The sequence below is a fragment of the Rissa tridactyla genome, chromosome 19, assembly GCF_028500815.1.
Source record: "Rissa tridactyla isolate bRisTri1 chromosome 19, bRisTri1.patW.cur.20221130, whole genome shotgun sequence".
NCBI lineage: Eukaryota > Metazoa > Chordata > Aves > Charadriiformes > Laridae > Rissa > Rissa tridactyla.
The window spans coordinates 7,917,047-7,934,889 of NC_071484.1; the positions used below are offsets into that span (position 1 = coordinate 7,917,047).

The following is a 17,843-nucleotide window of genomic DNA, read 5'->3' on the forward strand; positions in this document are numbered from 1 at the left end:
AGCCCGCTCCGGCTCACCCCAAGGATCTGGGAGGCTCCTGCCTTCGGCATGAGATGAGCAGCATCCGTGAGCGTCTCCCGTGGGCTGGGGATGCTGGGGCTGGTCTGGGGGGGGCACGGCTACCGGTCCCGGCTGGCAGCCAAGGTCGGGCAAGCGGAGGTTGCCTTCGTCGACACGAGAGGGAGGAGCTCCTGCCTTTGGCACATCGTGAATAAAAAGCCAAGGAGTCGCCGTCTCGCGGAGTTATTTATTTGGAGTAAAGCTCGGCTCGGCGCGGAGGTGGGAGCAGGACCGGGCTGTCACGTTTGGTGGTGCAAAGAGTTGGCATTTCGCAACGAGGATTTAAGTACAGCGGGACCTGCTTCTAGCAAAGCCAATAGCGGGGTTTATTTATTCATGATTTCCTCTGTAATTCTAACCACGGCCGCTGCCGAGCGCGCCGACGGAGCCAGATTCGGAGCTGCTCATCGGAGGCGGGGGGTTCCACCCATCGTGGGGCAACTCCACGTCGAGCTGGACCTGGCTGAGGGGTGACGGATGCAGCCCCGATTCTGCCCTCCCTGGGGCAGGGGGGGCACCGATGGCGATGGGCTGGGAGTCGTTTTCAGCGTGCCGGCTCATCCCGGGATTTCGCGGGATCCTGCCCTGCTTTGTGCAGCTCGCCCGGTTGGGCTACGACCCTTCTGCCTCCGAGTGTGGCCTCGTGGGGATTTAATATCCGTCAGCGATGGAGGCCGTGAGGAGCGGCAAATAATCCCAGTGGCGTGGTCGCGATGGGAGGAATTACCGGTTAATTAACATATTAATAAAAGCCCAGCGGCCCCGGAGAGGCGCAGAGCAGCCCCTCGCCTTGCCCGGCCGGCGTGGATGCGGGCGATGCTCTGCCCGGCCAGGCGCTCCGGCAAAGTTCAGCGAAGGAAATCCAATTTATTTTAATTTTTTAAATTTTATTTTATTTTTTAGGGGGAGAAAATTAGATGCCACCAGCAGGATTACGGTGCGAGGACATAAATGGCTCTTTTTCTCTCCACAGCACATTCGATTCCGGTCACGTCTGTGCCGAACACATGCCCTGCCCGTGCAGATGCCTGTAGCTCTCTGGAGAAGTTTCCGTGGCGGGGGCGGGCGGTGGGAGACCTGCGGGGTTTCCTCCATCGCTTCAAATCCTTTTGACCCTCCCTGGACTGGGACATTCTTTGCATTCTGAATTTCTTAATCTCTCTCCCATTCATTTTGGGATGCGGATTAGCATGTAAACAAGAGGTCTGGTTTCAGAGCGTCCTCCCCCGGCTTCGCTTCCTGCAGCCCCCCACAACACGCGGCAGTTTAAGGGTTGGGTTGGTTTCTTGTTCCCCATCCACCCTGGTTTCGTCTGTAGTAGTGACGAGATTTGGCGTTTGGAGCCTTCCAGGTGGCTGAGCCGCCGGGAGCACTGAAAATCTTAATTGTTGTGCTTCATTCTGACTTTTAGAGGGGAGAGCAGCCCCGAATCCGGCCATCCCGACCTTCGGGGCTCAGTCTTTGGTGACTTTGGGAAACATCAGTTCTGGTTTTCTTTGAAACCAACCGACCCAGACAGCCCTTTGGGGGATTTTGGTGTGTGTGGGTTTGCGTGGGGAGCACGGATCGGAGGGGATGCTCGAGGCAGCCGCTCTTCCCTGGCGGGATGAGGAGGAATCTTCCCCTGCGCGGCCAAACCCCACCGACAGCTTTGGGTCGGTTCGTGCCGAGACGATTTCTTCTCATCAACAAATGAGCTGAGCCACCTTCTGAAGTCGTGTAATCAGAAGATAAGGATCTGGAATCTCATTTTCTTTCCTTTTTTTTGCATTATTTCACGTGTTCATAAATACTGTGAATTTGAAGCCCAGGTCTGTGGTGAGCAGGTCTGAGGGTATTTACCTGAGAAAGTGCTGTAAGCGCCGAGCTGCCCGCTGTGGTCATGGCATTGAGCTTCCTTTTCTTTAGGCATCTGAAAATTCAGTCGTTTTGGTTATTCCTGAAAAACAGAGGCTGATGGGGGGGACCAGCCATCCACGGGGGGGGTTGTCACTGTTCGCGTGTGGGTTGCACCCACAGAGCCGCGTCCCTCCAAGCCCTGGGCACCCAAAGGTGTCATTGCCTTGGGGTGGGGGCTCTTGGGGCGTCCGGCAGCACCTCAGGGGGACGGTGGCCACGGTGACGTGGCCGGACGAGCCCGCGGCTGCGCTCAGCTGTCTGCGGCAGCTGCAGGACGAGGGGGGGGTTCAGCACCCCCGGGGTAAATTTGGCATCGGAATTAAAAAAAAAGAGTTTCTATTTTGGGAAAAGTGAGGTTAGGAAGAGCCAAAAACGTGAGTGGAGAAGCAGCCTGAGACCATCCCGGGTGGCGTAGCCGGGATGCCCGAGCCTTGGTCTCCCCGGTTAGGATTCCGCCGGGTTTTTGGACGCGGCAGTGATGCTCCAGCGGGTCCCACTGGCCGTCGGTGGCATCCAAGGGTCGTCCCTTTGTGCCTCTGGGGCAGGAGGGCAGTTACCTGAACGCAGCGTTCCCTTTTTGCTTTCTAATCCTTCTATTTCATCTGGCAGAACTCCCTGCCTTCCCAGCCGTGCCCCCCTCAGGGCTCCGGCTGGTGCTGAAGGGTCGGGGGGGATTTTGGCATCTTGTTCTCGGTGAAGCTCCCGGCGTAAATCCAGCACCCACCGGGCTGGCCGTAATTAGCCAAAAGCCATCAGAAACCCCGGTAGCGTATGGAAATGCAAAGCTTGCTTAGATACATCACCGTGCCGCAGTTCAGCGCAAGGCAGCCACGTGTCAGACACCAAACCTGCTTTTTAATCACTTTTCCTTTATTTCAGGAGCCGGAAAATTCAAATCCGGAACATCCCACCCCAGCTGCGATGGGAGGTAAGAGGAGCAAGCGGAGAAGTAAAGAGCAGGTTTAAGGACTAATTTCCCCCCCCAGGTTTCTGTAGTTGGGGTTAAAGTTGATTTATCCTTTTCTTTGTTATTAATTGGGTCTAATTGTACTGGATCCTTGTGTCCGTATAGCTTATTCCTCTTCCATTAAAGGGGTAAATTCAACTGGTAGAAGCAATGTGAGCTACACCAACGAAATCCCTGTTAATAACAGGGTTATATGATTTATCTATTGTATAAGGAACAAAATGGATCCTTTCTTCCCGCCGGCCGCCGGGACTTTACCCTGACTCTCCCCCCGCAGCGTCCTGGGGCAGGCGGGAGCTTCCTTCGTTTAATTGCTTGTGAAATCTTAATGACTAGAAAGCTGCCTTTATTGATTGATTGTGTTTCCCTGCTCTGTCCTGACAATCCCAGTGTAAGGTGGGTTGGGTTTTTTCCTCCCTTTTCCAGGTTCTGGATGGTTTGCTGGCCCAGTATGGCACTGTAGAAAACTGCGAGCAAGGTAGGACTGAAAAAAAGACGCCAACTCGCTGTTATTTCAGATATTTTCTGCTCCAGCTATTTTTGGAGGGGGGGGGAGGAGGGCGAGGAGAGACACGCGGTTTTCCTTTGTCAGCAGGAGCCATGGCTAAAGATGTCAAGAGGTCTCAGCCTGGTCGCGGGGGCTTTTTTTTTTTCTGTTCCCTATTGCTAAAAGGCGAGTCCCGTGCGGTGGCTTCAGGCGGCGCGTGTGGGTGTCCCCTGCACCTGGAGCTGGGTCGGCATCGTCCCCTCCGCACCCTTGGTACCCACCAGCCGCCGCGTCAGGGGAAGGTGCCGGATGCTCTCCCACGGCCGACGGGGACGATCTGTCTCCGCTCGGCAGATTTTATCTCAGCCTCTAATGGCGATTAGTTGAGACAGGAGGTTTAATGTCGCCCCCGGGACGTTTAATGAGAGTAGAGTTACCATAACCCTCCTAGAAATGGAAAGGAGGGCTCGGAGGAGCTCCTGGGACTGTCCCTGGGCTCCGGCGAGGGATGGCAGGATGGAATTGGCTTCGGTGGCTTTGCTGCGGAGCGCGATGGCGTATCGGGATCCTTTAAATGAGGCAGGAAGGTCTGTGCTGCCCAGGGCGAGCCCCAGCGTGGCCTGAGCCCTTGATGCTCCGCTTCCCTGCGGGAGAAGCACGTTTGCAGATCCCTGGGGAGCCCCGGCAGGGACTCGTCCGAGAGGGGGATCTACGCTTTTTGGGGGGGCTCTTGGCCTGAAGCGTTTGTGCCACTTCTCTAATTTCTGCCTCTCTTGCTCACAGTGAACACGGACAGCGAGACGGCCGTGGTCAACGTCACCTACGCCAACCGGGAGCAGACCAGGCAGTAAGTGCCCCGCGGCCCCCCGGCGCTCGGGCTGCGCTCCCTGCTGCGGCACCGGCCCCCTCCCTGCTCACAGGCTTTCTAGTGCGGGGAGTCAGATTACCCCGGAATTCCTAAATTTTAGCTAAAAATGCAGCAAATCTTTGAGGAACGCAATAGAACTCTGATTTGTTTTCTGTCACCTTCAGACGGACATCTGCATTTTTAGGCTTTTTTCTGCAGTTCAGGGAGTAAAAGCATAACTTTTTGCTGAAGGAAAAGTGGAGATTTTCTTGTACTTAACATGATTTCAGGAGTTATGTCTCCAGAAAAAGTAATAATGAGACCAAATCTCGTAGGAGCTGGTAGGAGCTAGGTCAGGCAACACGTGTCCTCTCTGGCTGATGGCGGTGTCGTTGGGGGACTGTCAGCTCTGTTCCCCATCCTGCCTGGGGAAGATGGGAGTTTGCACTAATTGCAAATGGAAAACGCATTGTGTTTTCACTGCTGTTTATTTCACTTTCCTTTTGCACCAACGAAGGGCTCTGGAAAGGTGGAAAAGGGATGGGATTAGCCCTTTCCTTGGAGAGCAGCCTGGAGGAACGCGGGGATTGATTGATAGGTTTTCATCCAGGAAGGTTTCCGTCACCGAGGCGGCCACGTCTCAAATGTGGCCACCGTGGCCGCACCGACAGCCCTGGGGATGTCACTCGTGGTCACTCCACCAAAGCTCCGGCTTCCAAATAGCTGCCCGGCCGATTCAACTGTCAAACCCAAATTTGCTGTGGTCGTGCACGCAGCCACAGGAGAACTTGGTGGGGGAGCCACCGTCTTGTTTTACTCTGTGTAATAACACGGGGCAGGGTCCGGCTGTAGACCCCGGCAAGGGGAACGCTCCCAGTTTGTCCTCCTGTCCCCTGTCCATCCGCACCAGCCCTGCACTTTGCTCCCCGTGAGGTGAAATATTTTGGGTTTCTTTCACCTGGAAGCACCCAGAGAATAGTTTTGTGCAACCAGTTTTGCTCTTAGATCTGCAGCCCTTCTGCCCTTCTCCTCCGGGGTGCATGTGCTTCGTCGAGCACCTTCCTCTGGTCTGTTCCCACCCCGCAGGGACAGGGCTGCTAGCAGGAAAAGTCTCTGTTCGAGCCAGTTTTAGGTGTTTTGTTTTTTTTTTTAATTTTTTTTTTTTTTGCAAGAGTTGAGTCACTGACTGGTTTCTGGAGAGCTGCAGTTTTGGTTTTCTCCGTAGAAAGCCAGGGAAGTTTGAAGGAGCTGCGGAGAGCCGTTGCCTTGCTCTTGCTGCCAGCTCCATCTACCGACAGCTTTTGGCTCTCGCAGCCCCTGAGGTCCCGCCGGGAGAGGGGTGTGAATTACCAGCCAAAAATCGTGTAAGGCGGAGGAGACGTGGGAATCGCTCCCTGCACCGTCCTGTCCTGCACCCATCACTCCCATCCCATCCCATGGGTGCTGGGAGAAGTTTCCCTTACAATGCGTTGGCTCATCCAGGCTGGGTGCAAAGTCCTGCCAGGTCCTCATAGCATCGATGGCATCTCCTTTCCCCTCTCCCGGGACTTCCTGGGCGTTACACCAGGGAGGGCTTGACCCGTTTTAGGTTGAGCTCATGCGCTGCCGCTTGCCATGGGACCGTGCCAGGAGGGACCCCCACCCCAACCCCTTCTCCCCTTCCAGAGCCATCATGAAGCTGAACGGGCACCAGCTGGAGAACCACGCGCTGAAGGTCTCCTACATCCCCGACGAGCAGTCCATGCAAGGGCCAGAGAACGGGCGGCGGGGCGGCTTCGGGGCGCGCGGTGCCCCCAGACAGGGCTCCCCAGTCACCGCGGGGGCACCGGTCAAGCAGCAGCCGGTGGATATCCCCCTCCGCCTCCTGGTGCCCACCCAGTATGTGGGCGCCATCATCGGCAAGGAAGGGGCCACCATCCGGAACATCACCAAGCAAACGCAGTCCAAGTGAGTCCGCTCTCCCACGAGCCGGTCTGCAGGGATGTGTGAGGTTGAATTTTTTTTGGAGAATGGGCTATTTGAGGCCCCTCCATCTCTCCCGCTGTGCAGGGCGGTGTGTCTAAGGGCCACCTTCCCATACCCTGCCCCAGCCAGGATTTCTTGGCTGCACTTCCCCACGCGTGTCCTTTTGCCGGGGCTGCCCTGGCTGGGCCGGGACCTGGGCAGGCACGTGGGGGGGTCGCTGCTTCAGCCGGTCTCATTCAGCACGAGCCTATTGAGCGTCACCCGCCTGCTCTTTGCATTTGGCCCATGAGCTTGTGTTGGCTACGGCTCTTGTCCCCCAGGAAAGGCTTTATCTAAGATGTAAAGTGATGGACAGCCCATCCCGTCCCCCAGGCACGTGCTTGTTCCACCACTTAATCGCTCCTGTTGCTTAAAATAAATAGAGGGCGATGCCTTATTTGGATTGCTGTGATTTGAGCTTCTAGCCAACGCGTCCATGTCGAGTAGCGAGCCCAGAATTAACTCCTGTCTCCTTCCCTGGGTGCATGTAACCTTACGCTCGAGCGTGAGCTCCCGGCGGTCCATGGGGATGTGGGGGGTGCGGAGCAGCCGGGAAGCTGCAGAGCCGCTCCCCGGCCCCAGCGCCCATCCTTCGCTTGCAGGATCGACGTGCACCGGAAAGAAAACGCGGGAGCTGCAGAAAAAGCCATCAGCATCCACTCCACGCCCGAGGGCTGCTCCGCCGCCTGCAAGATGATTTTGGAGATCATGCAGAAGGAGGCGAAGGACACCAAGACGTAAGGTTTCCCCCCGCCTTTCTGTGCACGTGTATCCCATCCGCAGCTCTTTGGGGTCTGGTACCGTCCCAACACCGGGAACCAGGCGATGCTCCCGTGTGTGCAGGAGCTTTGGCCTGGAGGACCGGGGGACTCCAGGCAAGGGGACTTGAGCTTCCCCCCCATCCCTCCGTACCAAATCCCTCCTCTTCTGGCCGCAGTAATCCCTCATGTTGTTTTTTTCCCCATTCCTCTCTCAAGAGCTGATGAAGTGCCTCTGAAAATCTTGGCCCATAACAACTTTGTGGGGCGCCTGATCGGCAAAGAAGGGCGAAACTTGAAGAAAGTGGAGCAGGACACGGAGACAAAAATCACCATCTCATCGTAAGGCTCCTCGCTCCCTTTGGGGAAACCAGGGCAGACCTTCCTCAGGCCGGGGCGGATCGGGGGGAGGAGGAGGAAGCGGGTGATGTGATGAGTGGGCTGAGATGTCTGTCTCAGCTGGGAAGCCAGCCGTGGTGTGGGTGCTTTACTCCCCAGAGCTCTCTTGAAAAATCTTGGCTTTATATTTTCTGTATTCCCCTACCCGTCCCTTCGATGTCCCCTCCCAGTCTCTCCAGGGCTGCAGAGCTCAGGATCCGCTGGTTTGATGGCTGGGACTGGGGTTTACTCTTAAGCCATGTTTTTGGGGAGAGTGGACTTCCCAGTGCCAACCGTGATGCTGGTCCCTGCTCTGTCTGGGACCAAGCAGTCCCGGTACACGGTGACAGTGGCACCCCGTGTCCTCAGCGCGCCAATGGCACCCATGAGAAGGACCAGAGGACCTGGCGTAGCGCTGGTCGGGCAGGGCAGGGTCTTGGTGCTGACGCTGGCTTTCCCATCAGCTTGCAGGACCTGACTCTGTACAACCCCGAAAGGACCATCACGGTGAAGGGCTCCATTGAGAACTGCTGCAAAGCGGAGCAGGAGATCATGAAGAAAGTGAGGGAAGCCTACGAGAACGACGTGGCCGCCATGAGCGTGAGTGGGGTTCGGTCCTGCCCTGCATCTCGGCTGATGGGAGCTCTCTAGAAGGTTGCCCCGATAAAGGCAACGAGCATTTCTCCTCTCTCGCCCTCAGTTGCAATCTCACCTCATCCCTGGCCTTAACCTGGCTGCGGTTGGCCTCTTCCCTGCCTCCTCCAATGCTGTACCTCCTCCGCCGAGCAGCGTCTCTGGGGCCGCGCCGTACAGCTCCTTCATGGTAAGTGAACCCCCGGCAGCTCAAACTGCACCATAGGATCATGGAATCCCAGGTTCGAAGGGACCTCAAGGACCATCTGGTCCAACCTTTCTTGGCAAAAGCACGCTCTAGACAAGGTGGCCCAGCTCCCTGCCCAGCTGAATCTCAAAAGTGTCCAATGCTGGGGAATCCACCACTTCCCTCGGGAGATTATTCCAATGGCTGAATTGTGAAAAGATTTCCTCGTGAAAGGATTTCCTCATCCTTTCCTCTTATGTCCAATCAGAATCTCCCCAGGAGTAACTCGTATCCGTGGTGAAACCGTGCTGGCTTTTCCCAATCACAGGCTTCGTCTGACTTGTGATAGCCCCCAGGAGGATTCGGTCCATAACTTTGCCAGGGACTGATGGGCCTATAATTTCCTGGATCCTCCTTTAAGCCCTTCTTGTAGATGGGGGTGACGTTAGCCACCTTCTAGTCTTCTGGAACGTCCCCTGATCTCCACCACTTCTCAAAGATTATGGAAAGCGGCCTTGCGACAATGTCAGCCAGCTCTCTTCACACCCTGGGGTGGATAGCGTCAGGGCTATTTGTGGGAGAGGACCCTTGCAATGGCCAGGGATATGTCTTTGGCATCTCCTGCTGCCAGCAGGCGGGTCAGGTCCAGCGTGGGTGCAGGATCTGCTCTTTTAAACTCTTGCAAACGTGGTGGAGCAGGTGCTCAGACCCCACGGGGCCTGGGGGTGGCTCAGCCCTCCACCGCTGGGAGAGGTGTTGGCGTCGCTTGTGGGGGGGAGCTTGGAAGCCTGATCCCCATGGTGGCACCGAGCCCTGGCTGGTGACACTAGCCTGACTGGTGACACTGTACCCGCAGCCTCCGGAGCAGGAGACCGTGCACGTCTTCATCCCCGCGCAGGCGGTCGGCGCCATCATCGGCAAGAAGGGCCAGCACATCAAGCAGCTTTCCCGGTTCGCAAGTGCCTCTATCAAGGTAGGGTTGTCCCATGGGGACCTTCCCTCTGCCAGTACCCACTCAAGGGGTGCCGTTCTGGCTGGGAAAACCACCCGCAAAGCCCAGGTTGGGGGCCCGATCCTGCCTGTGCCGCGCCACAGCCGCCCTCTCTCTCCCCCCTCCAGATTGCCCCTCCGGAGACGCCGGACTCCAAAGTGCGCATGGTCGTCATCACGGGCCCTCCAGAAGCTCAGTTCAAGGTTCCCCCTGCACTGCCGTCACCGCGGGGGATTCGGGGTGTCCCTCTCCACGGCCTCGCGGAGCTGGGAGGGGAGGAGCAGGGCTGTGACCCCAGTTCTGAGCCCCATCCGCGGCCGGGTAAACCCGGCATCGGCTCTCCCCGGGGCTGAGCTGGTGTGAAACCCTGAGGAACCGGGATTTTATGGGATGCTGTCCCATCCGGGTCCTGGGGATGGAGACCCACTGGGGACGCGCAGGGGTGGGACATCTCGGGTGATGCCTGACTCCGTGCTCCCTCCCCTGTGCAGGCCCAAGGCAGGATTTACGGGAAGCTGAAGGAGGAGAACTTCTTCGGGCCGAAGGAAGAAGTGAAGCTGGAGACGCACATCCGCGTCCCTGCCTCGGCCGCGGGCCGGGTCATCGGCAAAGGGGGCAAAACCGTAAGCAGAAGCCGTTCTCGGATGGGGACGGGAGCACCCTGGGGTGGGGTGGGACGTCCCTGGGAGGGTGGCTGCTTGGTGCCGGTGGCCGGGGACATGCAGCGCCATCCAGGGCATTTCCCAAGGGGCATGGCACGACGGGGTGGTCTCTGCCCAGGTCAACGAGCTGCAGAACCTGACGGCGGCAGAGGTGGTGGTGCCACGGGACCAGACCCCCGACGAGAACGAGCAGGTCATCGTGAAGATCATCGGGCACTTCTACGCCAGCCAGGTATGGCCCCGGCAGCTCCTGCGCTAGCACTGGTGGATTCTCTGATGGCTCGTATGGGGTTGTGTCCATGTCTGTATTCTCCTGTGGACGTTTTTTCCACGCTTGGCTGGTGGTGTTTGCGGGATGGCTGATGGGGAGCTGCGCCTTTTGCTGTGGGTAATGGTGAGGGACAGGGGGGGAAGCAGGGGGAGCTGTGGGAGTGTGTGCACACGCAGAGTGTGACCTTCCAAACCCAGCTTGTGGAGGAAACCACGCTAAAATGGTTGGAGCAGGCCCAGAGGAGGCCCCGGAGATGCTGGGAGGGCTGGAGCCCCTCTGCTGTGGGGACAGGCTGAGAGAGCTGGGGGGGTTCAGCCTGGAGAAGAGAAGGCTCCGGGGAGACCTTGGAGCCCCTTCCAGTCCCTCAAGGGGCTCCAGGAAAGCTGGGGAGGGACCCTGGAGCAGGGAGGGGAGCCACGGGACGAGGGGGAAGGGTTTTACACTAAAAGAGGGGAGATTGAGATGAGATATTGGGAAGAAATTCTTTGCTGTGAGGGGGGTGAGGCCCTGGCCCAGGGTGCCCAGAGAAGCTGTGGCTGCCCCATCGCTGGCGGGGTTCAAGGCCAGGCTGAGCAACCAGCCCGGTTGCCCAAAGGGCAGGGGGAGGGGATGGAACGGGATGATTTTTAAGGTCCCTTCCAACCCAAACCATTCCGTGATTCTATGAAAACTGAGGCAGGACGGGATTTCCAGGAGCCACCTCGCCCAGCCCAGCCCCGTTGAACTCATCTTTCACGAGACGCGAAGCCGTTTCCCTCGTCCCCGGGGTCTGGCCGGCCCCAGGGTGCCCCCCCCCAGCTCCCCCCTTTGCTCTTGTCCCCCGCAGATGGCTCAGCGCAAGATCCGAGACATCCTGGCCCAGGTGAAGCAGCAGCACCAGAAGGGACAGAGTGGCCAGACGCAAGCGCGGAGGAAATAAGAGCGGCACCGACACCAACGTGAAAACGCGGAACAAGCCAATGCCGGGCTTAAGAGTGGCTGGGAATCAGTTACCGTAGACAGATGCTAATTTGTTTCATTAACCGATCGAGATTAAAGGGCAGTTTGATTGGCTTCCAGGGTAGATGGCTAGGGTAATAAAAAAATGGGATCCGTTTTTAGCTCCAGGTGCCGGGACAGCTACTTAAATGAAGCGAGAGGTGCTGAGCCACATGCCGAGACCGGCGCCGGGTGCGTGGGGACGGCGGCGCCGGGTACCCTCTTGCGGGTGCAGCATTTGCCCCTCTCATTTAAGTAGCCTTTTGGAGGTCCCGTCCCAGCCGGGGCACCCAGTGGGGCTGCGTCTCCCTGACCCCCGGCTCCCTCCCTCCCTCCTTCCCCCCTGCGGCTGGTGGACATTCCCAGAGCGACGTTAAGCCTTTTGGAGCATTTAATTTTGATTTTCTTTTTTTTTTTTTTTTTTTCCCTTTTTTAATTTTTTTTTTTTTTAAGAGAAATTCCAGTGGATTCTTACCAAACCCCCCTTTGGTAACGAGACCCGTTGTGGGCAAAAAAAATTTAAAAATTAAAAAAAAATAAATCCCATCTGAGCACCAAAATGGATTTGGGTCCCTTGGGAGCTCTGCACCGCTCCGGTCCCGGAACCGGCGGTGGGGGGGCAGGATTCCTCCTGCCCGCGCTGCCTGCAGTGCAGTGCCTTGAAACGCCTTAGAAGCCAGGAGAGCACCTCTATTTTCCAGGATATTTTTTTTTTCTTTCAGTTGTTTGAATGTTTCTTTTCATTTTAGGTTAGTTTAAAAAAATAATTTTAAAAAAAATTTTTTTAAATTTTTTTTTAAGCCTATGAAATAATGGCAGAAGCGGGACACAACGACCATTTTTTTTCTCAGCGATCTCCGCTGCGGAGGTGACGACCCGTCCCAGGGACCAGGCGAATTGTCCGGGGAAGGGAAGGGGCGAGGGAAGGGCTGTCGCTTCTTCCTCCTCCCTTCCAGCAACAGGAATAAACCACCACCAAAACAAACAAAAAAAAAGGCAAAAAAACCCCTGCTTGGTAGGAAATATTAATTATCGCAATTAATTAAAAATTAATCTTCGTCTCAAGTAATCGGATCATGGGAGCTGAATGCACGCAGAAGGGTTTGGGGGGGTCGAGGGGAGATGCTTTCTCGCTGATCCGGGGCCGGTTTTGTGCCCGGCACTTATTCCCCCCTGCCCCCCCAAATCTCTCTAGGTGGGGGAAAAAATATTCTTGAAATTTGGCACATTTTTTTAATAGTATATAAAGGTATTTTTTTTCATTATTTAAAAAAAAAAAAAAGGAACCGACCGCCACCCTCCTTTCTGCAGGAAGAACAACCGCGTTCTCATGAGACAACACCAAATAGACGCGTCAAACGAATGTAATATGGTTACTGATTCCCGTCACTCTTACGTGGATTTTATATTTTAGATATATTTTAATGATTTGTTTTTAATATTGAGTATTTGGAAGGGACAGTAACTGCTGCCATCGCCTCCTCCAGGCAGGGGAAGGCCTTGCCTCCCCGGCGCCGCGGTTTTCTGCTGCGAATCCAGCCAAAACGTGGATTTACGCTGATTTTCCCGCAAATCGGAGCGGGAGGGTGGAAAAGCAAAACTGGGATTAATCTGGGGGGAGAAGGATGATGTCGGATCCCGCACCCGCTGGGTGGGAGGAGACCCGGGAGCAACCCCCCCCCGTCCCCGGGGCGAGCCAATTTGGGGCTAAAAGGAGGGAATTTGGACCGAACCCTCGCACTGATGCTTTTTAATCATTTATTTTTCGAAACGGAGAGTGGCCCTCCCGGTACCCGGCTTGGAATTCAGCCCGCGCAGCACCGGGAAGGCGGGTGGTCCGTCGAGGCGGGACCACGGCAGCAGTTACTGTCCTTTAAACCATTGCAACAACAGGGAGATGTGGGGGAAGGCCAGGTATTGCTGTGTGTTTGAGCAACGAGAGGAAAAAAAAAACACAAAAAGAGAAAAAAAAAGAAAAAAAAAAAGAAGAGAAAAGGAAAAAAAAAAGCTACCTCAAGGTATGAAGTTACCTCAGCAATTGATATTTTTTTTTTTTTTTTTTTGGGGCTTGCTGATATTTTATATAAAAGCTGATAGTCTTGAATATTTTATTTTTTTAATGAAAAGAGAAGTTAAGTTTCATAATTTCTTATGAGCCAGGAGTTATGTGCAGGTAACCAAGTGTTATGAGCTCTCTATGGAGAACGACAGGAATTTCAGACATAGTGGAAAAGATGGCAGCAGCTTCTTTTTTTTGTTCTTTTGGCCTTTTCAAGCCAGTTAATGAATTTCACCAGAACACAAGAGCTGTCAGATGTCGCGACTCTTCGAGACCATGGGCAAATTGGAGCCCACCGACTTTTTCAATTGGAAAAAAACTTAATTTCTGTCTTTTTTCTTTTTTCTTTTTCTTTTTTTTTTTTTTTTTTTTTTTTTAAATTAAAAAAAAATCTGAACCAAAACCTGCCACTGGCTGAAAGGCCTTTCTCAATCCAACTCCAGCGAGAAATCAAATAATGGAAGAGCTTTGGGATCAGAAACCTTTCCCTCCCGGGGATGCGAGGACGGACTCCGAGGCAGCGTTGACTATGCAAAGTGGGGTACACGGGGTTTGCTGGTATTCAAACCGCACCAGCTCAGGCGATATTTTTTCAAACACTTGGAAGCCATATATATATATATATTTATATATATTTATATATATCCCAGAACCCAAACGAATCGGCCTCCTGTGTTGCCACGGAGGCAGCGTCGAACCATCTTCTCCACTATGATGCTGTTAAAGTATTTTACAGAGATTTGCCTCCGTTTTACCGAGGACAAGCAATTTTAAAAAAGGAGAAAAAGAAAAAAAAAAAAAGTGAGAAGGAGAGAGAGAGAAATTAATGGGAGCCAATTTTTTTTTTATTATAAACGCACATTGAGGAGAGAGCGTGAATCCAGCCCTGAGGACCGATGGGCTTGAATTTCTCTGCCCGCTCTAAAAGGTTCACGGGGAGGGTTTTTTAAGTGCTATTTTGCTATTTTTCACCGTACCTGCAGGTAAAAGACCCTGTTTCGAATGTTAGTTAAAAATACAAAGGAATTTGGTGGTGGTGAGGTGAATTTGGGAGCGGCGGGCGCTGCCGTCCCCATCCCGCAGCCCCTAAATCTTGGGGGTGGGAAAGGGATCGGCACAGGATCCGGCCGTCACTGGAGAGAGAGAAGCTCTCACCCCTTTTTTTCCCCATAAATGTGGGGTCAAAGGAGCAAAATTGGGGCTGGCAACACTCGGCCGGCAGCTCCTGCCCCTCGGGGTGGTGGGAAAGGGACTTCCATGGGGTTTTCCTCATTCTTTTTTAATTTTCTTTTTTTTTTTTAAGGAAGACTGGCATTTGTCCTAGGGAAAATCGGTTTATTACTTGAAATCTCTGGCTCTCTACTTTTTTTTTTTTTTTTATAAATATTATTCCAGCCTTGCACAGAACAAATGTATTCAGACATCGGTGATTATAATTGTCTTTTTCCGACAGCAAGCATTTTTGATAACTGGTTCAAACTGTATCATTGAGGGATTAAAAAAAAAAAAAAAGCAAAAAAACAAAACACCAAATTTCCCCCCGCCCCCGAGCACCCCCAGTCCTGTCCATCTGGTTGTTGCAGTGAGATCTTGACCTAAAATCTGATGATTCAGGGAAACCTTTGATGCTTTTCCTCCCCCCGCTCCAAGCCGGTCCCGCTGCCGTAACCCAGGAGCGATCGGTGCTTTTTGTTTTGGGGAAGGTCTTTGTTTTCCCGAGGGAATTTATTTATATAAAGTGATTTTGCAGTAAGGAAGAAAAGACGCCTCTGAGCATCTCCTGTGTTTCTCCGGAGCCGAGCTTGAGCTGGGAATAGTTGAAGGCGGGATAAAGCGGGATCCCCGGTGCGATGGGTGGCAGGAGGCGCGGGGGAGCCCCGGGATGGATAAGCAGGAAAGAAAAAAAGCTCTAGTGAACCCCAAAACCAAGCAGGAAGGATCCCCGGCCCCGCTGCAGCCACTCCGTGCACCAGAAGACAAGGTAATTTCGGGGGAAAACCCCTCACGGAGGGTGAGCGGCGCCCGCGCCTCCTCTCTGTCTTTTTTTTTTTTTTTATCCGAGCAGAAATAATTTGGGTTTTGTTTTATTTTTAATTTTAATTTTGGAGGTTTTTCCCCCGTGAGCAAGGAGCAGCCCCGGCCCCTGCCCCATCCTGGGACATGCTGTCCAAAAGAAAATGTCCTTGTCCGCGGGGTGAGGAGGGATGTGGGGTTTTTAAGTTGGAGCAGAGGGAAAATGGGGAGCCTCCGGGCAGGATTTGGGAACAGGGAAAGGGGTTTGTGCTCATGGGGAGGAGCCACGGGCAGAGCTTGTGCCCCGGCTGCCTCTCCTGCCCCGGGGGGAAAGGAAAGCAAGCGAAAACACAGCTCTGTGCCTCAGTTTCCCCCCCCCCCCCCATGGGCAATGCTGCTCCCAGGGCTGGGGGGAGGATGGATAAATTCACGGCTCGGAAGCACTCGGTGCTCCCGGATGCCACATCCCATGCGAAGCATCGCGCTCCGGAGAGACTTGCATTTGGGGGTTCGCCTCATTTTAATGCTGGCAGAGTCATCTTTTGCCATCCAGCTGGAGAAAAAAAGAGAGAGAAAAAGGAGAAAAAAAGAGAGAAAAAGGAGAAAAAAAATACTAATCCCCAAATCCCAGCTAATGTTTCTTCTCTCCCAAGCTCGGAGTGTTTTCTTGGCCGCTAAGAGCATCCGTGGGCTCCTGCTCCCTCCCTGCAGCCCGAGCCGGCCGACGAGCGCGGAGGGGTTTTACGGAGTCAAACTAGAGGAAAATCCATTGTAAATACTGAAAAGAAACTGCCTCTAAGCTACATTTTATGTTTTCTGGGCATTAGGTTTTGGGTTTCTTTTTATTTTTTTAGCGCAGAAAAAAAATTAAAAAAGCAGTAAAAGTTAGTCAGATAGTTAATCAGCGTCAGAAAAAGAAATTCTTTTCTAATTTCTAGCTCCAACTATTTTGAGTGTTTTCTAGACTCTGAAGAAAAGACCAGAAACGCAGACTTGCTATACGACAGTTGAAGACATTTCTTTAATTTAATTTCTCTTTATTGATGTAGGTCTTCCCTCCCTGTCCCCTGCTGGTCCATGCAACATAGGCTTTTGATATTTTTGGAACTTTCTTGTTTTCAGAGAATTTAGTAACCGAGGTGTTGGGTTTTTTTGGGGGGCGTTCTGAGGTTGGTGGTTTTTGTTTTGTTTTTGGTTTTTGGTTTTTTTTTTGGTCGTTTTTAATTTCTTTTTTCCGTTGTAGCTTTTTGTTTTGTTTGGATGAAATCGGTGTGATCCTGTGAAACGCGTATTCCCCTGAGAGGGCACGGGAACATTTAAGCATCTTCCAAACGCGTTGGCTTCCGGCGGCCGCTCGGGTTGTGCCGGGGCCTTTCCCAGTCGGAGAGGGAAGGATTTGGCTTCGGATTTGCTTTTGGGAGCCGGGAATGGCGACGGGAAAGCAGGAACGAGCAGTGCTTGAGCTCGGGAGGCGTCGATCTGCTGGTGGGTGGCCACGGGCCGGGGACCTGGCGCCTGGGCACGGCCTCGCAGCGGGGGCTCGTCAAGAATGGTTTAATTAATTCGGGATGCCTGGCGGCAGCTCCGCATTGGCAGTGCATGGGGAGGAGAGGCACGCGTCCCCATTCGGTCGAATCAGCCTTTCTTCTTAGTTTTGTTGGGTTTTTTTTTAAGTTTCTTTCTTTTTTGAACTCATTTGTGATTGTGGATGAGATCCAGAGCAGAGCGAAACCAGACAGAGGCTCTTAAATCATGAATTTTTCTTTTTTTTGGAGACCATGCAGGTGCTGCGAGCTGCAAACGTACACGTGCAAACTACCTCAGAGGTGACGGGGAGCCCCGAGGGACGGACGGGGGGGTCCCTTGCCACCCCCGTGTCAGGATCCGCACCCCCTGCGCTCAGCAGGGACCCTCCCGCCCGCCCGGGGGGGCAGTGCTGGCGTCCCGGCTTTCCTCCCCGCGGTTAGAGAGAGCCGCGTGGTATGGGAGGAAGAGGAGGGCCGGTGAGGAAGGCTCCCTGGGTGCCGGGATGGGCTAGTGGGCAAGTGGGACCCCTGGAGAGGTCAGCCCCGGGCTGACTCGGGTGAGCGGTGGATCCCTGCTGCTTTACTGTACGTTACAGAATTATCTAGAGTTTTTTTTGTTGAAGATGAACGAATACCTCTCTGAGCAGCGGCGGGGCGCGGTGGGATGTTCTGCCAGGGCACGGCGAGGTGCTCTGCCAGCTTATGGTGGGATGCTCTGCCAGGGCATGGTAGGATGCTGGACCATGGTGGGATGGTCTGCCAGGGCGCAGTGAGATGCTCTGCTGGACCATAGTGGGATGCTCTGCCAGGGCATGGTGAGATGCTCTGGTGGACCATGGTGGGTGTCTATGCAGGACCACGGCAAGATGCTCTGCCGGACCGTGGTGGGATGCTCTGCCAAGGTGGTGGGATGCTCTGCTGGACCATGCTGGGATGCTCTGCTGGACTGCAGTGAGATGCTCTGCCATACCACGGCAGCAGCCTGTCCCCGCCAGCACGGCAGAGCGGTGGGTTATGAACGGTGGAAAGTACCCAGGTGCTGCGGATCAGCGCGAGCTAAGACCGAAAGGGATTTTTTTTTTTTTTTTTTTGCTTAAAAAAAATAAAAATAACGAATTAATAA

The 17,843-nt window shown here is 54.1% G+C and overlaps 1 protein-coding gene across 4 annotated transcripts in view; it reads left to right on the plus strand.

Moving 5' to 3' along the window:
- Positions 1–11,599, plus strand: part of IGF2BP1 (insulin like growth factor 2 mRNA binding protein 1) — a 30,985-nt gene extending 19,386 nt beyond the window's left edge. The window contains exons 3-16 of one of the 4 annotated variants that reach the window (XM_054224433.1): positions 2,839–2,887; positions 3,353–3,404; positions 4,197–4,260; positions 5,926–6,207; positions 6,867–7,001; positions 7,242–7,364; positions 7,865–8,000; positions 8,101–8,223; positions 8,917–8,919; positions 9,077–9,193; positions 9,340–9,414; positions 9,703–9,834; positions 9,992–10,105; positions 10,971–11,599. In XM_054224433.1, coding sequence (XP_054080408.1) covers positions 2,839–2,887; positions 3,353–3,404; positions 4,197–4,260; positions 5,926–6,207; positions 6,867–7,001; positions 7,242–7,364; positions 7,865–8,000; positions 8,101–8,223; positions 8,917–8,919; positions 9,077–9,193; positions 9,340–9,414; positions 9,703–9,834; positions 9,992–10,105; positions 10,971–11,063 — 1,498 coding nt within the window. In that variant the 3' untranslated portion in view covers positions 11,064–11,599. Of the gene's footprint in view, positions 1–2,838; positions 2,888–3,352; positions 3,405–4,196; positions 4,261–5,925; positions 6,208–6,866; positions 7,002–7,241; positions 7,365–7,864; positions 8,001–8,100; positions 8,224–8,916; positions 8,920–8,954; positions 8,974–9,076; positions 9,194–9,339; positions 9,415–9,702; positions 9,835–9,991; positions 10,106–10,970 lie in introns of all 4 variants that reach the window. The other 3 variants (XM_054224434.1, XM_054224432.1, XM_054224435.1) reach the window with 3 other exon arrangements.
- Positions 11,600–17,843: the final 6,244 nt, after the last annotated feature.